General features: G+C 37.2%; 1 protein-coding gene across 2 annotated transcripts in view; it reads left to right on the top strand.

Annotated features, from left to right (window-relative positions):
• The window catches only part of ITGA4 (integrin subunit alpha 4), an 80,691-nt gene that overhangs the window by 26,467 nt on the left and 41,094 nt on the right, over positions 1 to 13,130 (top strand). Inside the window, exons 10-15 of one of the 2 annotated variants that reach the window (XM_059166863.1) lie at positions 1,456 to 1,567; positions 8,470 to 8,564; positions 9,751 to 9,841; positions 10,437 to 10,482; positions 10,877 to 10,921; positions 11,007 to 11,031. In XM_059166863.1, the coding sequence (XP_059022846.1) occupies positions 1,456 to 1,567; positions 8,470 to 8,564; positions 9,751 to 9,841; positions 10,437 to 10,482; positions 10,877 to 10,921; positions 11,007 to 11,031 (414 nt within the window). Of the gene's footprint in view, positions 1 to 1,455; positions 1,568 to 8,469; positions 8,565 to 9,750; positions 9,842 to 10,436; positions 10,483 to 10,876; positions 11,032 to 13,130 lie in introns of both variants that reach the window. The other variant, XM_059166862.1, reaches the window with a different exon arrangement.

Here is a 13,130-nt window from a genome sequence, read left to right as displayed (position 1 = left end):
CCTCCTGGAAGCCCTTTCATCCTTTTCCCTTATTTAGGCATTTCCTTGAGCCGAGCCCTCTTATCTCTTATTTCTTGATAAAAATCATTTACTGTTTCTGGTGCCAATGATTCTGTCTATAGAGATGATTCATTAAAAAGAAATAAATAAACACTTAGTGGGTATCTGAAATGGAACAAATACTATGAAAATAGCTGAGAATAATCTTAGTCCTGACCTCTACGACCTCAGGTTGAGAAAAAGACCTAAACATGAGAGTAAAGAATTGAATACAACATGGTAAATAGCACATTAGTAGCATGTACAAAACAGAAGCAGCAATTCACTGTGGTCGAGAAGGATTCACAGACAAGTACTATTTGAACAAGACAAGTTTAGGAGTTTTGTAGTTGGAAAATAAAAGGTGAAGGGTGTTTCACAATCACAAGCAGAAGAACTTGAGTGTGATTCGGGAATGCTGAGTAGACTTGTTTAAGAAGAGGAAAGGATCCTCTATAATGAGTAGTGAGTAGATTTTTTTCTTACTACAAAGGAGTGACATGATCAGAGTTTGGAAAGAGGTCTGGTAGTTGTTCTTATAATGACTCATTATTGCAATATATTGAATGTCTTAATGTAGTAACTCATCTTCTAACTTAAGAGATAGCAGTTGACCAATTCATGTTTCATTGCTATGGTTCCATTGCTACGGTTCCAAAGGCCAGCTTCATTTGTGACAGCTCCTCTGCACTGAAACCTTCAGTAGCTTCCTATTCTCTAACTGAAAGTAAATTTCCCTTAGAATTCAAAATACCACACCATAACACTCCCATCTGATTTTTTTTTTTATCTCCTTCATTATACATACCTTTTATAATAGCCAAGTTCTTTGGAATTTGTTTTGCTGATAGTACTCTCTATATATCAAAATTATGTCCACCCTTCAGTAGCCACCTTGAAGGTCATCTCTTATGAAATCTGACCTTGCTTTCACAATTAGATATGCTGTCCTTGCTTCTTGATGATACCAAGTAGTTTGTACTTGAGTCATTTACATGTTTGTGCTAAGCCTTCCCTGTAACCGGGCTTCTTCAGAAGGGGAGTATGTCTTATAGACACACTGCCTTCTTCTCTTTTGCCTGTTCACTCTTTGCATAGTGTATTGCCTTTAGTAGGAACTCAATAAATATTTGCTAAATTGAATTATCAAAGTGATTTATTGGATTTTCAAAGCTAGGGATCATGAGTTTGACAATTTTTATGTCCTCTGAGCTCTAATCATACTATTATATGTGTTGACATACTTGATAAATATTTATTGAATTGAACTGAGATGTGTGTACTAAAGCTCAGTCTGTAGTTTGTCCAACTTGTTTGAAGCATTAGAAAAAAATCCATATCCAATTACAACGATAAATCATGTGTAAAGTTGTCAGGGAGTGTTATGATGACACTTTTCTCCCCTTTTCTGTCTAGGGAGCAGTAATGAATGAAATGGAAACAGAGCTCATTGGAAGTGACAAATATGCTGCAAGATTTGGGGAATCTATAGTTAATCTTGGTGACATTGATAATGATGGCTTTGAAGGTAATTAAAAGAATCTAATTCAGTATTTGATTTCTGCTTTGAAAATGATACACGGAAGAGAATAGGAGTGGGGTTTTAGGTCATTTGCCGTTCTCCAGAAAATGGAGCCAGAATATTACACTGTTTATTTTCTTTTTAGTGTTACATCTGACTGCTCCTCACTTGTCAGTTATTGATTCTTAATTGATCAGACTCCTTAGACTGTGCTATTTGATGACAAGTAGGTAAAGACACTGACAAGACCCAACAGAGGCTAGCTGCAGAGCTGGAGCAGAGTTCCAGAAGTTTCCTAGTGTTCAGCTGCTGTACAGTGGAAGGATTTGGGGAAATGTGTGAGAGAGATTCCTAAGCGGTGATGAGGCGGCAACGGGTAGACCCAGCAGTAATGGCTACTTACCAACTGATATGGAAGCCTCTCCAGAATGGAGTAGACGGTACTGTCATTACTGTGCCTGTTGCAAGGATAGCATGCCTGCTATTGAAATACCAGTGTCTACCAGCCTTCCCTCTTAAACATTGACTTCTTTCAGTCTAATACTGAGGCGTAACCAAGTCTGATAAAATTCTGCATAAAATGGTGAATGGATTTGAGAGGAATGTGTGTAATTTCTAGAGTTCAGCAAGTCAGTATTTTATGCCTTCAAAACTCAGAATTGTCTTTCCTCTTGATATGGTCATTGGCAATTGGTTTATCGTGGTGTTAGGTCAAAATTTACTTTGATATTAGAAATAAGTGAGGGACTACTTTAAGTAGTAGTTTAATTTCTGATCCCTAAAAGCTTCATTCTACTTGAAATGCATAAAATGTGTTAGTCTTTGAGAGGGAAGTTAGCAGGTTATTGGATATATATTTGAGTATTTAGAATATATATCACATATTGACTATATGAACCCTATTAAATATAAGTATAATTTGGTATACAGATATTACCATTTCTAGAGTTTTTCTGTTTTAAAAGGAAAAGGAAATAAGTATATATTTTTGTGGTTATTATGGCACATGTAACATTCTACATTAAAACTTCAATAAGGTTTTATTATGATGTTACATTTCACAAGAATTGGCAATTCTGCTATTTACTGAACACTTAGTTTGTGACAAATGTACCAGGCCAGGTATAGAGTATTTGCTATAATAAATGCAAACAAAGGAAATGGTGGCACCCTTTTCTATAATTTTATAATCAAATGGAGTATAAAATTAAGTCATGAAAGAAAAAAAAACCTTAAGTGGTGAATTTAAGGATCCTACAATATATGTGACTGAAGCCACACTTATGTCCCTTGACATTTTGTATGTATTACAAGATAATGAAATTATTTTAAAAAGAATCATTTAGGGGCTCCTGGGTGGCTCAGTTGGTTGAACATCTGACTCTTGATTTTGGCTCAGGTCATGATCTCAGAGTCGTGAGATCTAGCTCTGTGTTGGGCTCGTACTCCGCGGGGAGTCTGCTGGCCTCTCCCCCTTCTCTCTCTCTTGTGCTCTCTCTCAAATAATCATTTAGTAAAATACTTTGTTATGATTCCTTATATTTTGTTTTAATCAACAAGGTTGAGGTATAGCATTCGCTGTTTTGAATGTACTAAAATAATACGCATGTATGTACACCTGAAGAGTGATTGCGGGGGCGGGGGGAGCATCAAAATGTCCATGATAAACCCGAATCCCTAAAATCAGAGTGGTAAAAATGTCATGGACAGTAGGCAGTTTTATCAGTCCAGTCGCTGGGAGAATCCCAAGCAGTTTTCCGTCGGTGCAAGAGGGATAGAAAGTGTTCTGTCTGTGAGACTTGGGAAGAGGAACTGAGGGGAAGACCCCAAGAGCACCAGGCATTTTTGCAGGATGCATGTGAGAACCGAGGCTTTGGACAGCACTTGTGTCCTGGAGTCCTCAGCTTTCCACTCCTAAAGGTAATGCCTCTATGTCTGGAAGATTATTATTCAACCGATTATTCTTAATATTTCAGCATATTCAACATATTTAGCATACTTTGTGCTATTTATAATTTCATTTATGATTCACTACATATTTACATTTAGTAGCTACATTAATGCTTACTTCAGTGCATGTTTGCATAGCTTTTTCTACTTGTCACTTCTAATTATTTTTAGTTTTACTGAGATGTAATTGAAATCTAACATTACATAAGTTGATGGTGTACAACATAATGATTTATGTATATAGTGCATCTGTTCCTTCACATAGTCACAATTTTTTTTCTTGTGACAACTTAGGATCTACTCTCTTAGCAACTTTGAAATAAACAATGTCTGTAACTCTAGTCATCATGATGTATGTGTAATCTCAGAACTTTGTCTTAGAACTGGAAACTTGTACCCTTTGACCTTTACACCCAATTCTCCTACCCCTCTAGCAGCCCCCAATCTGATCTGGGTCTGAGTTTCCTTTTTTTTTTTTTTTTTTTTTTTTTTGAGATTCCACCTCTAAGTGAGGTCATGTCATGTTAGTCTTTCTCTGACTTACTTCACTGAGCAAAATGCCATCTGGAACATATATGTTGTCACAAAAGGCAGGATAATTTCTTTTTGGGGGCTGAGTAGTATTTTTGTTTTGCTAGTGAGAAAGCATTTTGTACATTTTAGATGTTAACAAGCCCCTGATGGTTTGGAAACAGGCTCAATACTCCTTCACTGAGGCCCTTTCCACCATGTCTGCCTGGGTGAGAAAGCAAGGCACCTCAGTTTTATTTTTCTTTATGTATTTCCATTATTTCTTTACCCCAACTTCTGTCTTATCTAATTGTTCTGAGGTAAATGGATGAAGTTACTTTTTGTTCATGGCAGGATGTGTGGGATTGTATAGAAAGGGGATAAAATCTCACCTGTTCTCTTTCCTTCCACCTCCAGGCAGAGATGCAAATCAGAGTTAATGTCCTCTTCCTAATGTGCACCCTTTTATGGTGTTTTCTGTAGTAGACCTAAGTTATTTTTGCAATCCTATTCTGTCCTTTTTTTGTGTTAAAAAATATGGATTTCCTGTGTATTTAGAAAAGCAAAGCATGATACGCTCTAGTTCCATCCATGTTGTTGCAAATGGCAAGATTTCATTTCTTTTGATGGCTGCATAGTATTCCATTGTGTATATATACCACATCTTCTTGATCCATTCATCTGTTGATGCGAAATAAGTCAAGCAGAGAAAGACAACTATCATATGATCTCCCTGATATGAGGAAGTGGTGATGCAACATGGGGGCTTAAGTGGGTAGGAGAAGAATAAATGAAACAAGATGGGATTGGGAGGGAGACAAACCATAAGTGACTCTTAATCTCACAAAACAAACTGAGGGTTGCTGGGGGGAGGGGGTTTGGGAGAAGGGGGTGGGATTATGGACATTGGGGAGGGTATGTGATTTGGTGAGTGCTATGAAGTGTGTAAACCTGGTGATTCACAGACCTGTACCCCTGGGGATAAAAATATATGTTTATAAAAAATAAAAAATTAAAAAAAAAAAAAAAAAAAGAAAAGCAAAGCAAACCATTTTCTAAGGAGATAATCAATTTGGCATCAATTCTAGCATAAAAATTGCATCAGAATGATGAGGAAGTTAGGGAAAAGGTATGTGAATGGACCTACATGACAGAGTGCCTGGCAGACAGCATTCAGGATTTCATCTCTAAAGGAGATTTGGCAAAATCATTTCTTTTTGGTTTAGGTTTTTCACCTTGAGGATTTTTATGTCACTTTTAGACTGTATGTTTGAATAATTTTTGACCTGAGCCATAAAAAAATTCTATAATTTTAAATTATAAGCTGCATTATTACTTTATGTGCCTCTGAAATAAATATTGATACATTTACCAAATCACGAATCAAGCAGTTCTTTGACACAGAACAGGAGAAGTTTTCAGGAGAGGAGAACACTGGGCTCAGCCTGCAGAGTTAATGATTCCCTAGAGCGTGGGGTGGGTGAGCACAGCCTTTGGAGCCAGGTTGTAGGTTCTGCGTCCCAGCTTCTTCACATCTGAGCTCTGGGACCTTGAGCAAGTTACAGTCTGTGCCTCCATTTCCTCATCAGAGTTGGGATCAAAAAGTACTTACTCTTGGGGGTGCCTGGGTGGCTCAGTGGTTTAAAGCCTCTGCCTTCAGCTCAGGTCTTGATCCCAGGGTCCTGGGATCGAGCCTCTCATCGGTCTCTCTGCTCAGTGGGAGCCTACTTCCTCCTCTCTCTCTCTGCCTGCCTCTCTGCCTACTTGTGATCTGTCAAATAAATAAAAAATCTTAAAAAAAAAAATACTTACTCAATAGTTATTCAACTTACATGAGTTAGTACGTGTGAAGTCCCTAGTGCGGTGCCCACGTTGTCTTAAGCATTATGTGTTCGCTGATGTTAAAATTATTGTGATTATACCAGGGATCATTGTTGTAGTTTACACTAACAATGAAATAAAATGTTCAGATGGAAAGTAGGAAAAATTGTCAAAAATGTCTGTCTGTTCTGTATGTTGTGTACCAAATGGCATTAAAAAAAAAAAAACAACCGAGAAAAAACATGTACTTTCCTTAAAACTATAATTATTGCTAAAATTTTAGTATTTTCTATAACTGATGCAAATATAATCTTAGCAGAGTTTAAATCTATATATAAGATAGGAAAAGACTGAATGCAACCCTCGTGTCTTCTGCTTGGAATGACCTTGACCTGGGCCTTTTTATTTCATTTGAAAAGGCCCATTTGTATTGTTTCAAGACATGTACCTTACATCACTATGACTAGTAACTGTTACTGCAGGAATTTCTGCATATCAACCCCTTTGTAGCCCAGGCTTAGCGAGCTTTACATCCTAGTTACTTGGCCGAGTATAAACCGGCCGTAAGGAATGGCTTCCGTAACTGTTGTCTTCAGTGGCCACAGGCCACTTCTCCTCACACTCCTTTCCTTACCTCCCTCTTCTTCTCCCCCCCACCCCTTTCTGCTCCTTCCTCTGATGTTCCTGTGAGTAGTTAGTCTGTGCATATGTGGCTCCATGTATTTCAAACTCACCGCCATTGTTCATGGGTGCCATATTGCCCCTTTGTCACCTGCCATTATGTGCCTGTTGCCTCTGTCTAAACTGCCTTCAGCCAACTTTCACTGGGTCTCAATACCTGGGTCTCAGCCTGGGCTTCCTCTTTTTTGTGAAGCCTTCCCTCATTTCCACCACCATCTTGTATGGGGTGTTTTTATTCCGGCAAGGCTATAGTTCCTGTTCATGGTACCCCCCTGTATGACCAGTGCCTGGAAAATGCCTAGAATATAGTAATTATCAGTGAATTGTAAGTCAATGATTGGGTATAGTTGTATATGAGAATTTAAAATAATTTGCACAGATCAAGAGAGCAGCCTTACTATGTCTAAACAATAAACATAAGGTATGTCTATCATTTACTTTTTGATATTAGAATAGTATAGCATTTGGAGCACCTGGCTGGCTTAGTTAGTAAGACCTGTGACTCTTGATCTCAGGGTTGTAGGTTCGAACCCCACTTTGGTTGTATAGATTACTTAAAATCCTCAAGAGGCTCCATTGGTAGAGCATATGACTCTTGATCTCAGGGTGGTAAGTTTTGAGCCCCAAACTGGGCATGGAGCTTACTTAGAAAAGATTTTTTTTTTTTTAAATTGTACAGCATTTGGCATAGAACTATATTTAAGGAAGGTTTTTATTCTCATTGAAATAGCAGTCAGAAATGATCACTGTAGTTGTTAAAAGTTTTAAATCTGATAAACTAGTAAATATTGACTTTATGAAAGTAAACTTTCTCTATTTTAGGTTTCTATTGAAGTAATAAGAACATATTACATGAATATACCCAAATAAATAGACCTGATACCTTGTAACACTAGTGAAATGCTTTGCAACCATAAAATATTATATTTCTCCTGGGTGTTATATATTTATTGCCCTTAAGAAACCATGTCATTCATAGTTTGTTTTCTCTTGCTTATGTCACTCAATTAACTCCTTATTTTTTCTCCTGCCATCATAATCTGACATGAATTCCTTGTCATAAAAGTGATGTAGTCATTACTTTACAGAACAGATTCGCTTTCCAAAATCGAGTTTGCACGTATATACATGTGTAAATACAGATATCCTTAAAAAATATCTTAATTACTTTCATTGGAACAGGAATTTAGAAGTGATGTTGCAAAAAAAGTAGAACCCAGAACTCAAAATAGAGAATCTTAGGGTTATAATATTCACAGATGATAATTTATGTGCTGGGGTTGTCCTATGCTGAGGGTGAGTTTTTCTCTTATGACCACATGCTATAGGTGAGGGACTGGAGACTGGAGACACAGTGAGGTTAGGAAACGGCCGGGGGTGGGGGGGGATGGGGGGATGGACGGGGTGGGAGGGTAGTGGGGAGTGGGCTGGTCAGGCTTTGGTGGTTTGGCTGGAGAACCCATGCCCTTAACCATCATGTTAGAGGGCCTCTCCGACCCTTTCTCTCTGCTGCTTCCATGCACTGATGATTCTGCCCAGTCCTGTGTGTTGTTCTGATGATACCGTGTTTTGTGACACTTTTTTCTGTCTAGTGAGGAAAGTATTTTTTTAAATAAAGTATTTTCTTTTTTTATTTTTAGCGATTTTATTGATTTGACAGAGAGAGACACAGCGAGAGAAAGAACACAGGCAAGGGGAGTAGGAGAAGGAGAAGCAGGCTTCCTGCTGAGCAGGGAAACCAGATTGGGGGTGGGGATGTTGTTCTATCCCAAGAGTCTGAGATCATGACCTGAGCCTAAGGCAGACACTTAACAACTGAGCCACCCAGGCACCCTGATAAGGAATTTTCTTATGTGATATGCATTAAGTATGGAAGTTAGTTTTTGGAGTTGCATTCTTTGTACTAAGAATTATATCTTTTTTCTGCCATTGAAATTCTGGAATAGATGTTGCTATTGGAGCTCCACAAGAAGATGACTTGCGAGGTGCTATTTATATTTACAACGGCCGAGCAGATGGAATCTCGTCAGTGTTCTCACAGGTAGAATACTGTTTCCAGATAATAAATAGTTTCTGAAACTTCCAGGGTTAATGTGGATTTATTTTTCTTAATTTGTTCTTTTGAGTATTTAATATATTCTATTTCACCCTTATCTTATAATAACAGTAGGTGGTCTCATTTTGAAGGTCATTAATAACTCTTTGGAATCACTTTTTTCTAGAAGAGTTTGGTTCACATCCATTCTCATTTGTTTTTAATCTACTGAAGATTTTCTTTGCATTCTGCAAATTTATGTTCTGAGATGGTATCTGTCCTGTTTTGAATAAGCCCATGTGGCTTTAATGAGCTGTCTTGCCTGGTGCCTAAAGCCCCATGTTTCAGGGAGGTCTCACTGGGAGAGCGAGCACATGTTACTGTGTTCCTTTCAGGGCACAGCTCAAGATGGGAGCTTCTAATAAAGTTCCCTGATCTAATTCCGACCTCACTTTTGTCTTCTAACAAATCAGGCCATTTCAGTGCATAGAAAACACTCCATACTCCTGCAGAAAAGATTTTCTAAAGATACTTTTAGGGAAATATTAGCTAATACTGCAATTTTTGAGGGAGCAAAATCCACAAATGGTTCTCCATATTCAACATAAAAAATCTATACTTGCCTAGTAAAAATTACTGATTTTCTTAGCATGGATACCAGGCTGAGACATGGAAATCAGTATCTGGATGTGAAGTTAGACCTATGGAATGGGAAACACATGTCTGACTTCAGTTGTAGTATAGTGTGCTAGGAAACAGTCTGGCTCCATAGGGAGGCTTTCATCATAAGCCTGAGTAGTAGGCTCCGCTCAGTGATTATGCACATCTCCTTTTCCAAATTACTTGTTTGGTTATTCATGTTCATCTGGGAGATAAATAAAGAGCCTGAAAGGAGACTGGGGAGAAGGAGTCAAGACTGTTTAAGAAGATCTATACTATATAATTTTCTCTTTGTGATTTTTTTTTCTAGTCACAAAGGGATTTTTTTTTTTCTCTAGTCAGAGAGTAGATGTCACCTGTCCAGTTCAAGCTGGAAACTTTTGTTGCTCTTAAATCCATGTATTTGACTTGAATGCATTTTGTTACAAAATGTACCTGGGTGTTTTAAGGCTCATTATGTAACTAAATTATTGCTTCTCTAAGATACTAGGTGCTCAAAAACTGCTTCCTACTCAACTTGCCTATTTTTCAGAGAATTGAAGGACTTCAAATCAGCGAATCATTAAGTATGTTTGGACAGTCTATATCGGGACAAATTGATGCAGATAATAATGGATATGTAGGTGAGTATAAAATTGTATTTCATAAATTGAAATGAGTTTTATTGTGGATGTTGCTTTATTGCAAAGTACAGAAAACTGGTATAGAAAAACTCTAATTTACTGGTAATTTATTTCCTTCATTTTTAAAGCTCTTGAATTCAAGATGGGTCAGAAACGATCAAATAGTTTCTCAGCTTCACACTGTTACTTGACATTTTATTCTTTGTTTTTGAGAAAATGAAAAGCACTCATGGAAATAAATAAGATGCTAAAAAGAAAGGCTTTTTTTTTTTTTTTTTTTTTTTTTTGTATTTTGAGAGGAGATTCCTGGGTGAATGTTTGTAGTTTAAAAATGGAATTTTTAGTAAGCTTATCTTTATATCCTATTTTTATCATAAAGTTTGTTTATATAGTAAAGGGGTGAATATTATTATAAATGAATAGACTCAGACAAATGTGGAATGAATCCTAAGATGTAAGTATATCTTTTCTAATTAATTTTTCTGTAAATAGTATTTGATACAGTCAAAAGGTGATACACAGTTAAGTATTTATGGCTGAAAATAATTCTCTTTGACTAATGATGTTCATTAATCTGTTGTTTTTCCTCCTCCAGATGTGGCAGTTGGTGCTTTTCGGTCTGATTCTGCTGTGTTGCTAAGGTAAGGTTGATGCATTTTACTGCTTAATGACAATTGAACCTAATTGTAAATGATGGGAGACAATTTTTAAAATCAGCAGTGGTGGTGACCTCAAAATGTTTTTGTTTTTTTTTTTTGGTATTCTGAAATTTCATTGCACTTTTGAATACTCCTTCCCCCTTACAGGGTATTATAATCAAACAAATCATCAGGCAAAGTCAACATTTTTCAGCATTTAAATGAAAATTTCTCTTGATTCATGCCCAGAAATGAAATTGAGCATTTATGCACATAGTATTAATAAAGCAATTTTATGAAGTTACTTGGACAATGGCAGCTGACAAAACAACATGCAGTTTTTTCTTAAGGAAAAATAATTCTGCGGCTAATATTGCTAATTTTATTTCCTTCTTAGGACAAGACCTGTAGTGATTGTCGAAGCTTCCTTAAAGCATCCTGAGTCAGTAAATAGAACAAATTTTGACTGTGTTGAAAATGGATTGCCTTCTGTGTGCATGGATCTAACACTCTGTTTCTCATACAAGGGCAAAGAGGTTCCAGGTTATATTGGTAAGTATAAGTGTAAATCTTACAGGACTTACCCTGAGTGTGCGCTCCGCTCGCTCGTCTCATGGTCCTCTTCTGAGCCGTCATGGTGTCTTGCCCTAGACGCCAGTACACCTTTCTGCCTCATCTTTTGAGTTCTCATGTTGTTCTTACCAATAAGTGGGGCACCGTAGGAGGCTATCGTTGTCTAGAAGTTACAACAAGAAAAGCAGGAGTATCACTTGCTATATTAGGGTGAGCTAAACTCCGCTTCATAGGTAGTATATCCTTAGAAAAGAAAGAACATTCCCACAGCTTCTCCACCATTTAATTGGGCTCCTTTTATAGCTGGAGCGGACTTAAGTTGGAAGCCCAGAGAAGGAGACATTTCTTGTCTTTGTATGTTATCCTTTGAGTAATTGAAGAAGCATATCTCAAATCTAGACCCCGATTCTAATTTCCATAAGTAACACACATCTCTTAAGGATTTTCTGTGACTGTTTGCTTCTGAAAGTCCTGTCCTGTTCCCTTTACACAGGTAGCTCTCAGTTATCTGCTCTGGAGAAAGTAGCATTGAGATGGCTCACACAAAATTGTGGTTACTGTCAAATCACAGATTCATGTCTTGGTGAATATTACATTTTCTCTAGCAAGTTACACACCTACTTATGTTATACTTAAGCTAATAATAGAATAACTAATGAAACTAGCCAGTGATAGGAGAGAAGCATGCCTGGGTTTGTTATTTGTACGTTAATAATATCTAAAGTTCATGAGCCACACAAGACCAATTGAGTTGATTGCATTTGTGACCCTGTAGGCTCTCATCAGCTAAACATGATGAAGGGCAGGGCACAAATCCTGAGCTAAATGATGGATACATAGTTTCAGAGGTCTCAGCCTTAATTGGCCTGTAATGAAAAGTACAGAATGAACTTAGTATATCTACTTTATATCTACTTAAGATCAGACTCCTGTTGAATAGTGCCCTGCAGAAGTCCTGGCTAGAGCCATGGTGGTAGATGGGCAAAACCTTAATCTAGGGTTACAGATCCAAGAAGTGGCAGTGTCAGAGTATGGCCCCCATAACACAGTCACACTGATGGATGATCTGAACAATACACCTTAAACAGATACCACTGTTTCCCTTTATGCAAAATCAGTGCTTGTCGTACCACCAATTCCATTATGACGAGACATTTTTAAAAATGGTTAAATGAAATGCATAAATAATCACAGCACTGTTACAAATACAAGCTTTACTGTTGCATAAAATGAGTCCTTGGGAGAAATACTTCATGTGGTAAGCATGTTTCATAAAACCAGTATGTTTTGCCACTTGGAGTGGGTTTTTATTCACTTTTTTTTTTAATTTACTTTTTGTGTGAATTTATGGTGATGAATTGTAGGTAGCTGACTCCATTGCAGCTCCACTCTGAGGCACTGGATCTCGCTGTTGTAATTTTGAGGCCAATTGATTTGGACTTCATTATTCACTTTCTAAATAAAAGGAAGGTTAAAGATTTATTTGAAATTTGTAGGAGTAAGATAGGTTTTAGACTTATGTTTCCTTGAAGTAAGTAGACAGAATCCTTCCAGAAGAGTACGTTACTCCTAAAATGTGAATGAACGCTTCAGGAATTCAATAAATCCTTAAAAATACCATTTCTGAGTTATTGCTTCTGTATGAGTGACCTCTCAGCAGACTGTTAGATGTAGCTTGTTTTGCAAAGAACCCTAATAGATTTAAAAAAATGTCTCTGACTTTCTTGGTAATATCTGGCTTGGAATTTTCTTGGTTGCTTGTTAATTTGACTTATTTTGCTAATTGAGGATATTCATTAGCAGATGATTATGTACTGTGTCAGAATTGGAGTACATCTTACCAGGCTGCCAGAATATTGAGAGAATGTCTGTATTTTGCCCAAATCAACACCGGAAGGTCAAACTGGAAACCAATAAAAACACAGAGGATACTAATCAGGGTCTGGGGCTGGAAAAGGAGACCTCTTTCAACTGTTTTATATAGGTTTGACTTTTGAACCCCTTGTTCACATTACATTTTAAAAAATAATAGTAAATAGCAACCCCTCAAATTAGGAACAAACAGAAAGAAATGAACC

The sequence above is a fragment of the Mustela lutreola genome, chromosome 3, assembly GCF_030435805.1.
Source record: "Mustela lutreola isolate mMusLut2 chromosome 3, mMusLut2.pri, whole genome shotgun sequence".
Classification (NCBI taxonomy): Eukaryota; Metazoa; Chordata; class Mammalia; order Carnivora; family Mustelidae; genus Mustela; species Mustela lutreola.
The sequence above is the reverse complement of the archived record's forward strand: the minus strand, read 5'-3'. Positions and strand labels throughout refer to the sequence as shown.